This window comes from Hemiscyllium ocellatum, chromosome 37, assembly GCF_020745735.1.
Source record: "Hemiscyllium ocellatum isolate sHemOce1 chromosome 37, sHemOce1.pat.X.cur, whole genome shotgun sequence".
Taxonomy (NCBI): Eukaryota; Metazoa; Chordata; class Chondrichthyes; order Orectolobiformes; family Hemiscylliidae; genus Hemiscyllium; species Hemiscyllium ocellatum.
The window spans coordinates 42,975,961-42,995,409 of NC_083437.1; the positions used below are offsets into that span (position 1 = coordinate 42,975,961).

The window sequence follows — 19,449 nt, forward strand, 5'->3', positions numbered from 1 at the left end:
ATACAAATCACTGCAGCTGAAACTGACACCCGGAAGCGGCAAGAACAAACCAATATAAATACCGGAAGAAACATCAAAGCAGCGCTTCACACGAGGCTCCAACAGCACTGATGATGTTCCCTAGCCAGGGAACGAAACGTTTGCAGCAAAAACTTCCAGCTTGGCGAGCAGAACCACAACATTGGAATTAATCTTAATCTTGAAAAAATAATCAGCAAAATGACCAAATATAAACCATCAGAAGCCTTCATATATAAAACACAGGTTAATTTATTTAGTAAAAGATTTGAAAAATAGTCTCCTACATATAACAATTTTACTAACGTTCAACAAATATCAAGTTGTATAAACAGAAAACATTATGATCCCAGTTACAATGCAGAAACTATTCAATTTGCTGGTAATTCACGGTTCAGGGTCTGAACCTTTTCAGTACGTTCGACGCAACTGTTTTTCAGATTTAAATAAAAACCCAAACATAGAGTACAGTAAAAACAGAGAAAGGAAACTTTAGAAGCACTGGGATTCTTCAAATTGGTTGTTAAAAAGAAGTTGAATTGCTATAAATGTTACAATTCGCTAAACTCAAATCAAATGAATAAAGTCCAAGAACAATTGAAGATTTAAAGATATTTAAATTACAATCAAAATCTAATGATATATTTACATTTAAGTAGAAATTCTAAGTGTAATAAAATTGCACAGTTAATGATAAATTTATAAGAGGCAGTCGGTTTAATGTGTGTAGCTTTTACACAATTTTAAACACATTTCCAAGTCTGCTAGGACTGCTATTACATTTTCGGAAGTACTGAGAGAGGTTTATCTAAGCTCACTATTACAAGTGAAACTGTCCACTGCATTCCGTACATTATGTAGAGAAGATAAGTGGTATTGGTTACGAATTTAACAAAATGTTGTGTAGATTTATTAGAGTTTAGAAAACACTTTCTTTGTAAAAAGAATCATAATTTGCTTGGAGATTTAGTTCTGTTTTACTGATTAGTTCAACAATGGAGGAATAAAATCTACAGAGGAAAAGCTGGTTTTCACACAGTTTCCCAGGAAATACTACAGGTTCAAAAAACATTAACGTCAGCATTCCAATCAAGGCAGCCAAGAAGTTTAATTAATAACATATAGACCTTTACAATAAATTATTACCCAATAGTACATGATCAAAGAAGATTCAACCAGCAAACCTTTGGAAGTTTTTTTTATGTAAAGGAGTCAAGATGCACTGCAAGTCACATTCAAATGTAATCCCACAAGCAAAACCATGAAAGTGCAAGAGTGAAGGTACATTCCAACCTTGCCAAAACAGGATGGATTACTAGCACGTACACACTAAGAAACACACACATACAACTCTGTTTTCATGGCTTAAAACAGGAGGAAAGTGCATTCAACATTGTAGGAATAAGACAGATTCTGGCTTTCGAGTTGGGAGGGTCGAACGTTCAGATTAGGGTGGTGCATAAACAAAGAACACACTTTTGATCCATTATTGTCAAGACCTTGGTGCAAAACCTACCACGGTACAGATTCAGCACTAAACCTACCACCGTATAGATTCAGCACTAAACACATCCCTTTCGAAATGATTCCGGGATCAGAATCAAAATAAATAGAAATTCACGACAACCTCCAACAACCAACAAGATAAATGCTGGTCTTGCTTTATTTTCCTCATGATCCTCACCAAAGATGAGAAGTTGGATTGCAACAACAGTGTCTGGCCAGGATGGCTCACTGCAAACCAGAGTTTGCAACATTTTATGGGTCCACCTTCAAACTGATTCCAAATCAACTTCAACTTACAGCTGGAACTCATTTCCATCAAATATTTTTGTGTAAAGTGAACTAATTGCACACATGCTGATAGACAAGTTTAGTTGAATGAGTTAAATTGTACAACTTTATAAACTACCCAGTTTGCCTGTTACTGCGTGCACTGCAACCGCTCCTCAGACAGCACCTTCCAAACACGTGACCTCTCCCATCTGGAAGGACAAGAGCAGCAGATACATGGGAACACTATCCTTTGCAAGTTCCCCTCCAAGCCACTCTCTATCCTAAATTGAAAATATATTGCCGTTCCTTCAGTGTCATTGGGTCAAAATCCTGGAACTCCCTCCCTAAGGGCACTGTGGGTGTCCCTATACTACGTGGACAGCAGTAGATCAAAGAGCAGTTCATCAGCTCCTTCTCCTGGGGGGGCTTATGGATGGACAATGGTGGTCCAGCCAGCGACACCCACATCCCATGAATGAATGATAACTGGAAAAGAAACCCCTTCTGTGCAGTTCCTGCTGTACCGTCCAGGGAGTAGGAAACCACTTTGTGTAAACAGTTATCGCTGGGTTCATCAATTACGGGAGAGAGAGAGTGAAATGAAACTTAAAAACTATAAAAATGCTGGTGATACTTAGCTAGCGATAATTATCTGAAAGAAACACAATGTTTAATGACATGGATTTGACCCTGCATTAGAATTATGTAATTTAGCTGAACAGTTGGAATTAAACCAATCATTCTCATTTGAAAGATGGGCATTTCCAGTATTCTCTTAGCTTGATCGATCAATGGGAGAGATTCAAACCTCAATGTGACTGGATGTTTGAGAAATAAAAACAGTTTTTTTCAAAAGTGGGATATTTGTCAGATATTTTCCTGAAGTGGCCTGGCTCATACCAGAGGGGAAAAAAGCAAGACTGTTGTTGAAATTGTGAACTCATTAAAAAAAGGCAGAGGTATAAAATATTCCTCGACTGACTCTGATGTTCATTTAAGAAACATCACGCGTGTGAAACTAGTGCTCGGCTCAGTGAGAGTTTGTTGGAAATACATTTCCCATGCAAACCGAGAGGAAGTTAGCCCAACTCATTGCTAATCACACCGAACTGATCTTGCTCAGTGGAACTAGAATCAGGTGCAAAGATTGCTCTGTGTCTAAATCAAGAGGTTGAAAGAAAATGTAAGAATCGAAATTCCAGTTCCCAACAGTTATCCAGTGAATCTCACTGGAAGGTGCATGCAAATGGTGGAATAATGTTGCTCGCTATCCACCCACATTAAAAAAAATTGTAAATTACAGCAGTGACTCCAAAAGTATTTCACTGGGTGTAAAGCCCCTTTGGAATACCCTGAAGTTGTGAAAAGTTCTGTACAGATGCAGACCTTCCTGTTTATGAGACTGGTGCTAGTACTCAGTGTGAGATTCTATGATAACAGGGGATGCTGTAATACCTGATATGTTAATAAATTACATTTACATGCCTATTTATGGTCTGCCTTATCTGGTTCACTTTCTGATTAAACAGCAAAATAATATGAGCTTTGCTGCAACAGCAACACGAACTAAAATGCATTTATGACATTTATTTATCAAAACAAGTTGAGTTTACTTTTCTAAGTTCAATGCAGGCCATTTCCTGAACTGTTAGGGGTCAGAATGTATTGGAGAAATATAAATTCAATTTGAAACCTTCTGTACCAGCTAAACCATCCCACTGAGTGCACAGTAAAACTGCTGTGTGTGTGCAAATAAACAATATTTCGTGTTAATTAAACTGCTTGATATAACAATATTCCAATGTATCCTGCAGACCCTGACACAGTGACATGTAATCATCATGTGTTACAGATTTGCACAGTTTGGGTTTTCAGAAATCCCAACTGAAAGGTGAACCAGTCTGATTCAGAATGAAAACTTTAATTCCTCCACATTGATGTTATTGTGATGATCTGAAGCAGCATTCGATCCCAGCCCAGGATCAGTAATGATCAAGCAGTTGTGTGTGTTTTTACTGAGAACAGCCCCGTCAATTCTACCCATTGAGGCTGAATCCATTTAGATTAGTTTCAGACTTTTAGTGTGTCCCCTTCCAAACAGTGTGGCAGTATGTTCAAATCCAAAAGTTTTGAAAGTTCTCACTTGTCACCCAATTCCATCAGGTTTTGTACATTTGGATATTAACTGGAAGAAGAAGCCTTAACAATGGCACCTAGGTGTTTGAGCCTCACAGAGGTCAGAAGGGAAGGCAGCCCGGGAAGTGTAACTCCCACTGAGCAGCTGCTGGGACGGAAACTTCAGCCTCCTTTTAACAATGGCCCGATATAGACTCGAGTCGTTAGCAATGACTGTGACAGACTGCAAAATGCAGCACACTAATTGTTTAGTGAATTTCTGTGACAGACAGTTCTTGGGACATAGCTCCAATTTGGATACATCAGCCAATAGGTCATGCAGCTTTTCTGCCCGTGGGAGAGCAACACACTACACACCGTCCCAGCAGCGAGATGGGCTGATGGCTCAGTTTGTCCTACACTGACTCGCTTCTTGTTATCACTGTGCTCAGAGCTGCAAATGTTTGCTCATTGTTCTTCTTTAAGTGACACACAAGGGATTTACAGCAGGGAATACATCCCACTGAATAAATCACAATAGTTTAAAATTGCCCAGAAAGGATGGGTAAAAAATTTGATCCTTGGCCTCAGGTGGACCTGACAATTGACATGAGACCAGCTTACAACGTCATCAGACCTCAACAGCAGCTATACGATGGGGACAAACAACCAGGTTACTGGGGAGCAGCAACGTTAGAGATTGTCAACAATAAATACTCAAAGCAGCAGAAGCAAAATGGAGAGGAAATAAATTATCCTTTAACCCTCACATGATTGGCTTTCCTTTAGTTTTTACCAAAGCTTTACAAGATTTAGGTTTATTTTAATAAAGCAAATATTCACACAATATTCTTCGATTCTCAATGAATAAAGTCACCGTAGTCCCAGACAATCATAGGCTGCTCTCTCATGACAGAGGGGGGACTGGTGGTGGGTTTAACCTGCGGGTCACCATGCCTCAGGTGAGTGGAGAGGGTGAGAAAGGGGAATCCTTCACGATAACCTCAGCCAGTGCGGGAACTGAACCCACACTGTTGGATCACTGTGTTTTACAGACCAACCATTCAGCCAACTGAGCCCCTCCCTCCCCTCCCCTCAAGACCCCATACTCTGCATTTCAGCACTTCTGATCTTCTCGTCAAAAGAACAAAGTGACGATGAACTTGCTGGGCAGCCGTGTCAGAGTTTGACAAAATCAAGAATGAGGTAAAAACTCAAAACAGATGCTGACTCAGCAAAAGTCCCTTTGTCTGTCTCTCTCTCTCTCTCTCTCTCTCTCACACACACACACACACACACACACACACGACAGAGCCTGGCAGCTCATAGGCCCTATTGTTCTGGCTTTACAAAAACATCACTTTAAATTGTAACAAAAAAGCACAGTCGCAACAAAATAGAACGTGAAAATAGAGACAGTGAGAGGAGAGAGATGGAGTTTGTACAGAGTATTTGATGGGGTTGTCCCAGGATCGGTTGGTCTGGAAGAGAAGGGGGTCATTGTTACTGAGCGCCACGACCACAGCTTTCAGGAACTGATCCATTTTTTTAGTGCATTTCAGACACACGCTCCTTCAGAACAACTGAAGAAAGCTAACTTGGAATCCTTCCTCAATATTTCTCTCAAGCCTTTTGATTTGCAGCATTTTTATGAGGAGTTGGGTGACATTCTTAAGATGCCAGAGCATCAAATGCTGCAGACATTATCAAAATGCTTCCACTGGAACTGCCTTGTCTGTACTTAGTACTTTCACACGTGTGACTGTTTTCACCCAATCTGCAGCAGGTATTAACATCTCACTCTTCACCAAATGGCTGGAGAGGGAGACCATCCTGCTGGACTGTTTAAGAAGCACACACAAAACAGATTGTTGTGATATGTAGGAATGCTCTTCGCAATGTTGCAGGTTTAAAGGAACTCCAGTGAACAGGGATGTTATAGGCATGCTGTGCCTGAAACGCTCTCAGTAGTCCTCCACATCCGTGAGGTGACTTTGCTTCTTTCTCACGTTCCAGTGTAAACACTCGGCCAAACTATCGAACCAGTCATTCACCGGGTCCCTGAAGCATATCGATGGGACTGGGTAGCAGGAGGTAGTGATGGTGATGCTGTTAAAAAGAAAAGTCAGTCTAGATGAACAAATGTAAATCTCTCTGATGGCCTCTTCCACACTCCTCTCTGCATCATTCCCTTTCACCTGATAAAGGAGCAGTGCTCTGAAAATAAACCTGTTGGACTATAACCTGGTGTCACATGAATATAGAACATAGAAAAATACAGCGCAGTACAGGCCCTTCGACCCTCGATGTTGCGCCGACCCAAGCCCACCTAACCTACACTAGCCCACTATCCTCCACATGCCTATCTAATGCCCGTTTAAATGCCCATAAAGAGGGAGAGTCCACCACTGTTACTGGCAGGGCATTCCATGAACTCACAACTCGCTGAGTAAAGAATCTACCCCTAACATCTGTCCTATACCTACCACCCCTTAATTTAAAGCTATGCCCCCTCGTAATGACTTCTGACTTTGTCCAACACTAGCACCTCCACATCATCATTTCCCTGCACTTGCTCTGGTTTGTTTCCTGTCACTGAGATTGAGATAACCGTGCTGTCGATAAGCTCCATACTGCACACAGGCTGCACTTCCTAGAGCACCAAACCTGACCAAGTGTAAATGTAACAGGATCAACAGCTTATAAACTACAAGAAACATCTGTTGGGGACGCTGGGAATAAATGAGACAGGTTTTATCTATTTAAATAAAATTAACACATTTTGGGAAGGGTTCAGAAAAGATTTACAAGGATATTGCCAGGGCTGGAGGGCTTGAGCTATAGGGAGAGGCTGAACAGGCTGGAGCTGTTTTCCCTGGAGCATCGGGGGCTGAGGGGTGACCTCATAGAGGTTTACAAAATTATGAGGAGCATGGATAGGGTAAATAGGCAAGGTCTTTTCCCTGGGGTGGGGGAGTCCAGAACTAGAGGGCATAGGCTTAGGGTGAGAGGAGAAAGATATAAAAGGGACTGAAGGGGCAACTTTTTCATGCAGAGGTTGGAATGTTAATGGAAGCTTGTTTATTCTGTCGGGGCTTATGATTGGAGAGAGAAAACATCAAGCCATTAGTTTAGTGTTTAGTATGAGCAACTTTAAAAAATTTAGTTCAAAAGCTTTTGGACAATTCGAAGAAGATCTAACTGGATCAGATGCAAGTATAAGGAGATTGTTCACAGCAATTAACAAAGTCAGATCTCTCAGTGAATGACTGTAGCCCCTGAAACTTTGAGACTAGACTGATGATGTTACCCAGCATAGTGATGAAATGTCTGAGAACAAATTTACCAGCTCTGCAGGCAAACTGAGACATCTCGGAGATGACCAGACTATTCCAGCCCGTAGCCATCATGGTAGCCCACAAACCTACTGAAACAGCTCCTGATGAATTGAAAGGAGCCTGTACCAACAACCAGCAGAATGGACGTCATATACAAAACACCCTGCAAGGACTGCAACACACATTACATCAGACAAAAGGGCAGGAAACTAGCCACCAAGAAACATGACCAACTATCAGTGGTATCCATATACACAGACGGAGAGGGACACCAGTTCAATTGGGACAATACATCCATCTGAGACAGGCTAAGCAAAGACACACATGGGAATTCCTAGCGGCCTGGCATTTACACCTGAACTCTATTAACTAACATATTGACTTGGATCCCATTTACCAACCTCTCAGAAACAGAACCAGAAGTGACATCACCAACCACAACAGACCAAGACCCATAAATAGAAAGCGGGTCATAACACCAGCACTTCACTGGAGGCTCACTGATGATGTTTCCGAGCATGGTGACAAAACACCTGAAAATAAATCTACCAGCTCAGCGAGCAAACTTACAACCAGAAACAATGAATATAGCAGGCCATTCAGCCCTTCGAGCCTGCTCCATCATTCAATATGATCATGGCTGATCATTTAACTCAGTGCCTTGCCACCAATTTTGCCCAGATTCTTTGATCCCTTGAGCTCCAGGCAAAGCTCATATCTAACTTTATCTTGAAAACATTTCAATGATTTGGCCTCAACCATTTTCTGTGGCTTCATTTTCTTATTTTATTTCTTTTGTATAATAAACTGCAGTTCGACTGTTCCAACCACTAGTAACATCAGCTGGGAAATAGTTCCAGCTGCCAGACCACACAGCTCCCTGAACAGGCAGAGCAAAGCCACTCTCTCACCCGGGTGGAGGAAGGACGTGGCACCTCCAGAATGACAGTCACAGGTTCCTGGCAATGCCCCTTGGGACCTACCTATCGCCATGGCAAATCTCTTGTCGCTGCCGTCCATCAAATGAAATCCACGCAGTGTTCCTCGCGTCAGGTGACAGCATAATCTGAAAACAAAACCCAGGCTTTAGGACCAACTCATAATGGAAGCAGATCCAGGAGACACCCCAATGGACCAAATGGCCTCAGGTGAAAATGGGGCACAGGTCACGAGAGAATGCTCATGATTGTGGAAGAACACGTTCCAAGATGAAGTAACAACAACCTTCTGAAGGAAATCCAGAATGTGGCTCATGCTCGGGTTGGTTTCTGCACTATCCCATTTAAAATGAAGAGGTTGGTTCCAATGTGGTTCCAGTTAGTGTTTAACTACATTATTAGGAGGCATGCATTTGACAAAATAAAGCTTAAGACATTTAATTCCTTGCCACACAAGTGATTCCTGCGGATAGTGATTCCCCAAATTGGGAAAACAGCCTTGTTGAAATTCTCATCCAATCTTCCAAATTATTTCTTTCCCCCTTGGCCCAGTTTCTGTAAATTTATGGCAAAGGCTCTTATGTTTCTCAAGAGACTTCCACTGCATCTGACCGAGGATAGTTCAGACACCTGGAATCAGCCGGCCATACCTAGACAGAGCTGTGACTGATACCGTGTTTGGATGGGCAGCATGGTAGCTCAGTGGTTAGCACTGCTGCCTCACAGACCCAGGGACCCAGCTTCGATTCCTGCCGCGGGTGACTGTATGTGTGATGTTTGCACATTTTCCCTGTGTCTGTGTGGGTTTCCTCCCACAATCCAAAGTTGTACGGGTCAGGTGAATTGGCCAGGCTAAATTGCCCATAGTGTTAGGTGCATCAGTCAGGGCTATGTATAGGGGAATGGGTCCAGATGGGTTACTCTTTGGTGGGTTGGTGTAGACTCGTTGGGCTGAAGGGCCAGTTTCCATACTGTAGGGAATCTAAGCGAATCTAATATGATGACAAACTAAGTGGAATAGCTGCGGAAAATGATGGGGGTGGATTAGATCAGGGGAAGGATACTTCATTTATCAAATTCTCTTTTCAGTTTGAGGTAAGACAGCAAGAGAAAGTCAGAAGATTCGCAATCATCAAAATGGAAAGTCAGGGAGAGGTGCATGATGCAGGGGTCCCTGAAGCCGTCAGCTGCTGCTGGATGTGAGGGTGAAGGGGGCAGTCAGGGTCAGGGCCAACCTTGGGTCCAACCTCACCAACCCATTAAAGCAAATTGCAAACAGGACACAATGGGGAATGTAGCCGGGGGAATGCTGGAGGAACTCAGCAGGTCTGGCAGCACCTGTGGAGAGATAACTGGGTTAACGTTTCAAGTCTAGCAATCTTTCGTCAGAACTCCGGATATATCGACAACAAACGTTAACTCCATTTTTTTCTTCGCTGCCAGACCTGCTGAGTTTCTCCAGCATTCTTTCAGATTCCCAGCTTCTGCAGTAGTTTTCCTTTATTTGAGACAATGAGGATGTATTCACACTGAAGTCCTGCTCACAGACACTTTCCTTGGCTCCTTTAAATCCCCAGCTGCTCTCTCTGAACACTTTTGAAGGAGTTACTGCTGAAGGTGGCTTTACCCAAGTTCCCTCAGGTGTGCAGAGTCACCGACATTATAGACACAGCTCAGCGACAGGCGACGGGTTACCTGGAGGTCCACTCCTGCTGGTACGACAATTGGTCGGAAGGATAAGGAATGTGGACAGATGGGGGTGATCATTATGGCAGGAACGTTGGGGTGAATCATGGAGGCTCCTGCAGCTGCAGCATAAGCTGTGCTCCCAGTCGGCGTGGAAACAATCACCCCTGAAACAGGAAAGGCCAACTGCATTAGAGAGACTCTCCAACCCTCCTCTGACAGCCCCTTCCCAATCCCTGCAGCCTCTCCTAGCTGGAGATACATGGGAGCACCAGCGCCTGCCTCCAACACACCATCCTGACCGGGGAATCCCCGTTGCTTTGTTGTCACCGGGTCACAATCCTGGTCCTTTGACTCTAACAGCACTACATTTGGTGAGGGGAGGGGGGCAGGGGGGAGCATGGGGGGGCTCTGTGTGCACGTGTCTCTGTTGCTTATGCGTGTGTGTGCGTGTGTCTGTGCTTGTGTGTCTCTGTGCGTATATGTGTCTGTGCGTATGTGTCTCTGTGTGTGAGTCTCTGTGCATATGCGTGTGTCTGTGCGTGTGCGTGTGTCGCTGTGCGTATGCGTGTGTCACTGCACGTGTGTCTCTGTGCGTATGCGTCTGTGTGTGCGTGTGTCTGTGTTTTTACGTGTGCATTTGTCTGTCTCTGCATTTGTCTGCCTGTTTGCGCGTGTTGGAGTGTGTCTATGCACAGCTGTGTGTGTGTCTGTGTAGGCCCAGCACATGGTCTGAGGCAACAGCTCCTCTCTGCAGCAATCCACTCTGTCACTGTCGGTGATGCTCACGGGGTATGAAGGAAGAGGAAGTGCCAGGGATGGCTCCTGCCTCAGCCCCTCACCCACAGCTGACTCCAGGCCAGGCTGTTCATTCACCTCCTGGGCCATGCTTCACCTTTCTATCAGAGACCATCCAGAATCCCTGCTGTTCTTATCCTCACTCCCAGGCCCTGTTCACCTCCAGCCCCTTCACCCAAAGAAAAGGAGTAAGCCATTCAGCCCCTTGAGCCTAATCTGCCATTCAATAAGGTCATGGCTTAACCCCAGCTTCCTGCCCAATCCTATCTCGATCGACTCCCTTCACACCCAAACACCTCCAATCACAATTGCCATACAGCTCAGTGGCTCAGTATCCACCAATCTCTAACCGGGAGAAGTCCAATCAATCTCTGGGTAAATACACAGCTCCTCAACTCAGGAAAATATCTGATCCTTAACTTACTGCTCATCAAGGTCTTCAGTTGGTCTTATTTCCACTGATAAAGTACTTCAATGACCAGATTGCCCTGAAGTGATTAAGCTCCTAATCATTCTGCCATCTTTAATGTGGGACGCTGGAATTTATTGTCAATCACTGACTCAAATATCCACCATCCCCCGAGTATCCCAGAAGCAGTAATGATGGGAACGCATTTAGTCTTATTTTAAACCTGAATCAGAGGCTGGTTTTTCAAACACGCTACTCCCCCCACCCCAAAACAAGGCAGGATGACAATTCTGTGCTTCACACAAACTCCAAACGTACCATCTCCTTGGACAGATGTTATTAGGCGGCCGTTCAGAAACAAATCAACGTTGGAGAGATAGGACGAAGGGCCACGGTCAATCACAACCTCATTCAGGACCTGAGCAGTCGGGGAGAGTGGGGGGGGGGGGCGGTGAGAGGGGAGGAGCGGGGTGGGAGTGGGGAGTGGAGGAGAGAGGGGGAGGGAGAGAAAAACAGGTTTATTTTCCTAAGGTTTAATTGACATGTTGCAGAGGTTGGAGGCAAGCACTTTGCGGCTCATGTTTACACTTTTATTTCGGGCCTGCAGAGTTACTTTACTCCGGGCTGCAGCGTTACTTTACTCCGGGCCTGCAGGGTTATTTTACTCCGGGCCTGCAGGTATTTTACTCTGGGCCTGTAGAGTTACTTTACTCTGGGCCTGCAGAGTTACTTTACTCTGGGCCTGCAGAGTTACTTTACTCCAGGCCTGCAGAGTTAGCTCAAGCTGCACAGAGTTGATGACAACTAATTCCTCAGGATCAGGAAAGTGTAGAAATGGTTGGCTGAAAGGATTGTGCCTGTGACAGAGTGAAAGCAAGTGAGGAAATGGTGTGGGTGTAGCTGGTCTGTGTCCGTGTGTGATGCTGTGTGCATGTGCACACACATGTGCATGCATGTGTTGGGGAGAGAGGGTTAGGAAGGTGTGTTAGGTGTGTGCATGGGGGGGCTCTGCATGTTGGACTATAACCCAGTGTTGTCTGACTTCTGACCCAATTCATCACAAATACGACCCCCATTTCCTACTCTAGCCGGGATCAGCCTCACCTGGTACTGCACTGCTCGCTTTCCTAACTCATTCTCTCCGTGCTTGGTCACGATCAGTCCATTCTCCTCCACAGCATGCTCTGGACAACCTCGCTTTTCCCAGTTTTCTTTCATCACTTTGACTTTGAGTCGGCTCCGTAGGATAATGGAAACATTCCCTGGCAGAGGATTCACACGGTGAGAAATTGTTTACATTTTCCCAACTACCGAAGGGCACAAAAGCCTATTGGGCAATTTGATTTAATCAGTGACTTAGCAAAATTCAAATCCAATTTGACTATGAGACAAGCACCATATTTTAGGAATTCAAGTTTGATAAGGCACATTTCAGCACATACACAACTAGATCATTGTAAAACATCCAATTTCAACTGTAGAAAGGATTATGAACTGTTGTGTCAACAGTTCTTGCTTTTAAATCTGTTTTCGTTAACATTTTACCTGTATCTCACTCCCTCTATTCAATGTCCTGAAACAAGTCTCGGAATTGAAAGAAAATACAGTTCTGTTATTACAAACTGCATGGGCACATTTACTGAAGATTCCCGTTTAGTCTCAGCACCTTGTTAATAGGAACTGTTTTAGCACAATTTTCATTGACAGTTTCTTCATTGTCAAAAACCTGTTTGTTAAATTGCTGCTTTGGAACACTCTGCTAAGTGCCTATTAATTCACATTCCTTCTTGAACAAGATTACACTGTATTCAAGAATTGGGTGTTGGGTCATTGCTCTCCAATCAAGGAGAGTGCAGTACCTGTGCCCTAATTATTTATTCCGAGAGTGAGTGAGCAAGATCACAGCAGGATGATTCATCATCGCGCAAGGAATTTAACCAGCTGAGCTTTGTTAAGTTCTTACTGAACTGTAGAAACACCACATCTCACCAATCTGTAACATCTGCCAGACTATCTCCTGATGGGACCTGCTTCATAACCCTCCCACAAAGCACTTTGGAATGTTTTATTTTACTCGAGGCACTACAAAAATGCAAGGTGTTGCTACCGAACACGCTCAGCAAGAAGTAGGGTGTGGGTCACAGAATCAGAAATGTTCTCAGGGATACCTGCCTCAAACATAGCTTGCTGCTGGGTCCAATAGTGCTTCAGTCTGAATTTTGGCCAATTAAAACGGATTTTAATTCTCAGGCTAGCTTCATTTACATTACGACAAGGTCAGAATTTGGGTGATAGATGTATGTATACAGCATTTTCATAGACTGGATTAACTCACTTTGGCTTGAGCTTAATTCCTGAATCGTACGTTTTGCCTCATTTGTGAAATTCAATTCCTTCAATTACAATGAAACTGGAAGATACCTTCGATTACTTGTGTGACTTGTGACTGATAGGTGTCAAAGTTAAACGGTGTCAGGAAGCCCAGAGATCCGAGGTGAAATGCCATCACTGGTGGTACACTACCCTGTTTAAATAAAAACAGTTTATAAAATGCCTCGTGCACAATAAACTACAATCCCCTGGGAATAAATATTATCAGACAGTGTGTTACGCAACTACATACTCGTTTAATCTGTCACTACAGCAACAGAGTTCAGGAATCTTGCACTGCTACATATTTATTTGGTTTATCAGCTCCTGCACATTCAGTAAATCAGATTCAGAAGACATTTCATAAAAGGTGATGATTATTGAAAACAAGTTTTTCTGTAAAAACACACAAGGCATTATCACATCAAAACCTCTGTTTCAGAGTATGGACTGTCCAATCCATCTGCCCACCCCTCCAGCCATTCACTATCCACAGAGAAAAATAAAACAATGGCCTGGATGTTTCAATGATAACAGCAGTGACTATTACACAACATGTGTCAAAAGGCAAGAATATTCAATCAATACCGTTTTTGCAAGGGGATAAATTTAAAATCTGATTTAACACTGGTTCGCTAAAATTGAATGGGCTAAACAACACAATCACTAAAGTTGAAGAACTGAATGTAATTCAGCTCCTTTTAGTTGTGCTGCCTAATGTGCTCATGAACATTTAAATAAACTGTAATCAACAATTTTCAGTAGTTACATCAATAGATAAGTCAGCATTTGCTGGCAGGATACCATGAAACTGATGTGTGTGTGAGTCTGAGAGAGAGTGCAGTGTGTGTTGTCGTGTGCCCTCAGTTTCTGCCTGGGTGTTGCATGAGTGAGTGTGTGTGTGTGTGTGTGTGTGTGTGTGTGTGTGTGTGTGTGTGTGTGTGTGTGTGTGTATGTGTGTAGGAAACTCAGAAGTCAGTGACAGTGATTCTTTGCTTGCCCACTTAAAAGATGATTATCGAAAACAAGTTCTTCTGTAAAAACACAATGTCTCTGCTGAAACACCTCCCAACCGCCCCATGTTTTAAAAAAAATCATTTCAAGAGAAATCCTGTACTTAAAATGTTAGAAAAGTTTATGACATTTCAGCTTTGCCCCTAATCATGTGTAACATCCAATAATTTATTGCTTTTCTTGTAAAATGATAAAGTTAGAAATTCAGTTTTACTTCCTGGCTTGCTGTCTAGGAGAATGCTGAAATATTATTGGCCATCAGCATTGTTGAAGGTTGTAGATCCTCTTGAATTGGTACAAGATTTAAGTTAATGCCCGAAAAGGGAGGATCCCCAGCACAGAGATCACAAGATTCCTTTGGACAGTTTTTTTTTGAAAAGGCAGGGGAGAATTCCAACACTGACCCTGAAATCCACAAAGCTCCTTCTGGACAGATACAATTGGACTTACCTGGAATAAGGATGATGCATAAAGCAAGGTGCCATCTCCTCCCAGGCAAATTATAAAGTCTATCCGATCAGATAAATCGTCATAGCCTAAAAGCAAATTCAATGTGCTTCATTATAGACCATTGTCATAGATGTCAGAGTTAACAACATTTGTTGCAAAGATTTCCTATTGATGGATGAACGCAGTAAAGATCAAACCACCAAGTGAATGAGCTGGATAATTAATGCCACAATCTGGCACTGATGGACCAAGGTGAACCTTTCCATTTACCATTAACCCGGGATCTCGGTTTTAGAAATCTGCTGGGAGGAGATCCAACTGTGGGAATGTCCATAAACACAACGTAAAGGCCAAGAACTAGCAGATTGCAAGTGCCAGCCTTTAAAAGCCATTTGATTGTGGAAACGTATTTTGTTCTTGTTGACATGGGGACTGCATGCTCCACTGCAGGTGACATATGTTCTGGCACCCACACAGAAAGGAACAGTCATATTCTCTTACATCAGGTGTTATCACATTGGAACATCACAAAACGCTTTTCTCAGACACACACAGAGTTACGTTTTGATATATGGTGACTATGAGAAGCATAGTTTTGTTTGAAGGAGGGAACAGTGATCTGAAACAGGTCCCTGCTCAACTCCATATAATGCTCATTCAATATGACACAAGATGCAGAGGGCAGCTTGGGAAGCACCACATCCTACAGACAATGTGGTGCTCCTTTCAGTCTGTACCATACTGCAGTGCAAAAGGTTATAACTTTTCTAACTCTATTTTTAAAAACATTCATGTATGGCATGAGGGTGTTGCTGCCTGGGCCAGGATTTATCGTGCATCCCTAAAAATGAACAGTTAGCCACATTCCTGTGGGTCTGGAGTCAGGTGTAGGCCAGACCAGGTAAGGACAGCAGATTTCCTTCCCTAAAGGACATTAAATACCAGAAACCTTGTGTAATTGTTAAGCATTGTACAACTATGGTCAAGTCTATTTTATTTTGCACATTTTGGGAAAAACAGGTGGTTAGATCTGTTCAAAAGGTTACAAACGTTTGAGTCATCCTCCAACAGAGTGACTACTGTGGCTCAGAGGATGGCTCTCTCACAGGAACTTGAGAAGAAAAATCCAAGCTTGCTCTGGGGTGTGATACCAAGGGAGTGCTGCATTGTTGGAGATGTTGGATGAGACGTTATAACGAGGTGATGTCTGCTGTCTCATGGAGGTATGACATCTTATGGTATTATATCGAAGTAGACGGATTCTCCTGAATGCCCAGCCAATATTTATCCCTCAGACAACATCAACAAACAGATTTCCTGATTATCACCACGTGCCTATTTGTGGAATTTTGCTGTGCACAAATTGGTTGTCCTGTTTGCTACGTTATGATAGTGACAACATTTCAAAAGATTTCCAAGAGCTATAAAGCACTTTCGTACACCTTATGGTTATAAAATAATGCTGTGTGAACGTCAGGTTTTCTCTTTGATTGACACGTCAGGATGTTGGTAAACATTGCTACCTTATGGTCAGTGCGAAAGGAGAACTCGGGTAATACAACCCATGGCGCTTGGACCTTGTGTAGCTGTATGAACATTCAAAACCCAACGTTCATTTCAAAGGCTTTGTAACAAATAGGACGTTGTGTGAACCTTTCTTAAATCTTCCTCAGCACGGACAGACAACACATTTAGGGATTGAAAATCCATGTGTGACTTTTAGATAGGAATATACAAGCAGTATGCCCCATCTAAAAATACCCTGATCATAGAATAATTATCAAAATTAAAGTTATTCATGCAGAGGGATTCTAACATCTCAGACACTGCAGTGTCCAGTTGTTTCATTAAGAACCCCATGGTTTCTGGCTCCACTACACTAGTGCTATAAGTTTACTTTACACACGAGTCCCTCTGTATTTAAGGTAATCTTCAGGACAGATCATCTTAGAATAACCTATCACTGAATATGAACTGCTTTTTTTCCAACTTTGTTCTTCTAGTTTTGAGTAATAATCTGGGTTAACTCCTTTGGTACCAGTCTTTATCCAACACACACATCAATGACAGCAGCTTTCAGACATTTCCGTTCAATATTGAGCAGCACATTTGCACAACTCTCCGCCCTAACAGTGACCAACTGTGGAGCTGACCCAGAGCTGAGCTCTTTTCTGGAGTGCCTATAGTGTTACAGCTTCTTGGCAACAGGAACAGGGCATGATATTCAAAATGTGATCTCCCATGAAAAAGGGAGAATTTAAATCATTGACGTCCCTGTACCTTTGATTACCCTGACAGGGGCAACTCTTACAGCCTGGGATCAAAATGCTGATGAGTACAATTTGAAGGGGACTAAATTTGAAGAAGTTGAAGCAGGGCATCTTCAAGTAGAGTTTACAGCTCAAAATAAAAGGGAAAAGTCCTCAAGTTAGAAGCTAGAATGGGATGCTGCTTACTGACTGTGGTCAAAATGCTAAAACAGCATCGAACTAAACCTCCCAGCAGTGGGTATTCAGGGGACAAAGCAGCTGAACCAGGAAAGGAGAGATTGTTATCTGGGCACCACTGCAGAGTGTAAAACGAGATTGCAAAATAATGTTTGCCAAAAATAATCTTGCAAATTGGTAAAATAATGCTTTGAAAACTGCAATGCCTTTACCTTCTCTAAAAGTGCACAGTTTCTTTAGTGGTCCAAAGCTCTCATCATTTGCAATGGTGGGGTCTTCAAGTACTTTTTTCTCTACGTAAACAATCATATCTTTCTCCTAAACGTGAATAAAATAGAAATGGCAGATTGAGAATCACAGTCCCCCCGGAGTCCGGCCAAAACACCAAGTGACTGTTTTTAGGTGAGTTCATAACATCACCGACATTAATTAATGACTAGTTGAACAAACTCTGATACATAATCCAGGGTTTTCCTAGCATATCGCAGAGTGAATATTTCTTGTCACTGGCACACATTACCTCCATGAGGAAGATGCAAAGATCCTTAAATGGTTGAAGGAGACGTTCATCTTGGATCTTTTTAATGACGAGGATATTTGTCGGAGGCTTACTCCAGGTTAGCCGTTGACTGGCTGGATCCTGAATGTGCCTGCAATGAAACAGTGTGGATTTGGTTCGTGCTATTTAGCTCAAAGTAATTATCAGGCAACTTGATTTAAGAAACAGACGGTAAGCTGTGATAAACGGGGCACATTTCAAAAACAGATCATCAATTCTGGGTCATTCATTGCAACGGTAACCCAGAACCCTGGAGGTACCTTCAACTCGTTCACTGGCAATGGGTCAGAATCCCAGCATTCCCTCCCCAGCAGCACTGTGGTTGTACCGCAGCTCACCCCCAACTTCTCCAGGACAGTTAGGGGGGAACGATAAATGCATGCCCAGCCACTGATGCCCATATCCTGTGAATGAGTAAGAAGACTGCAAATCTGTGGTATCTTCGCAAATGGGAGCTTTCTACATATGAGGAGTGAGTGAGGACTGCAGCTGCTGGAGATCAGAGTCGAGGGTGTGGTGCTGGAAAAGCACAGCAGGTCAGGCAGCATCCAAGGAGCAGGAGAGTCAATGTTTCGGGCAAAAACCCTTCATCAGGAATGTTGGGGTAGGGGTGGGGGTGGCAAGTGGGCTGAGAGATAATTGGGTAAGGGGGTGGGGGTGGGGCTGGGGGAAGATAGCTGGGAATGTGATAGGTAGATGAAGGTTGGGGGAAGTGAAAGTGATAGGTCAGAGTGGAAGGTGGAGCGGATAGGTGGGAAGGAAGATGGACAGGTAGGACACCAAGAGGGCAGTGCCAACTTGGATGGTTGGATCTGGAGTAAGGTGGGGGGAGGGCTACCTTTCCTCCAGTCCACCCCCCTCCCATTTATCTCTGAGCCCCCTTGGATACTCCCCCCTCCCCCACCCTGTAATATTCCTGATGAAGGGCTTATGCTTGAAATGTCGACTGTCCTGCTTTTCAGACGCTGCCTGACTGGCTGTGCTTTTCCAGCACCAAACTTTATCGATGCATAGTGTTGTTACTTCCTCCAAACATAACCCCCTTCCCTCTCAATTCCTTGTGCTGATTTTGCCCAATATGACAGCTGCTGATCAATATCAGGAGTATTTCATTAGAATTCCACACAAATTCATATCTCAGTACATTTAACATAAATGACCGACAGACTGTGAGATACTGGGTGTCCATAAGAACGGACTGTCAGGATTCACACAATCAGCAGCAGTGAGGATACGTACAGGATGCTGAACCATATACCCCAATGAGAAACAGTGTGGCACCGTAGTAATGTCCCTATCTTTGGCCCAAAAGACCCAGCATCAAGTCCCAACTTCTCCAGAGGTGTGCAATAACGTCTCTGAACAGATGGATTAAAATGATCTGTGACCTGCCCTAAGACTACACGCCTTCAGGTCCCACACAATTCTGAGTTTTAACACAATTTCACTTTCCCCACGTCATCTCCAATCATTCTGGTTGATATCAAGTGAATACCTCAAAAATAGTTGGTGCCAAATGTTAAAGTTTGAG

At 43.3% G+C, this 19,449-nt stretch overlaps 1 protein-coding gene across 6 annotated transcripts in view; it reads right to left on the reverse strand.

Moving 5' to 3' along the window:
* Positions 1–299: 299 nt before the first annotated feature.
* Positions 300–19,449, reverse strand: part of LOC132833590 (NAD kinase-like) — a 97,754-nt gene continuing 78,604 nt past the window's right edge. For all 6 annotated transcript variants that reach the window (XM_060851958.1, XM_060851960.1, XM_060851961.1 and 3 more), the window contains 9 exons: positions 17,880–18,009; positions 17,572–17,677; positions 14,913–14,998; positions 13,500–13,602; positions 12,183–12,340; positions 11,397–11,496; positions 9,881–10,038; positions 8,231–8,313; positions 300–6,018 (listed from right to left, as the gene is read on the reverse strand). In XM_060851958.1, the coding sequence (XP_060707941.1) occupies positions 5,874–6,018; positions 8,231–8,313; positions 9,881–10,038; positions 11,397–11,496; positions 12,183–12,340; positions 13,500–13,602; positions 14,913–14,998; positions 17,572–17,677; positions 17,880–18,009 (1,069 nt within the window). In that variant the 3' untranslated portion in view covers positions 300–5,873. The remainder of the gene's footprint in view (positions 6,019–8,230; positions 8,314–9,880; positions 10,039–11,396; positions 11,497–12,182; positions 12,341–13,499; positions 13,603–14,912; positions 14,999–17,571; positions 17,678–17,879; positions 18,010–19,449) is intronic.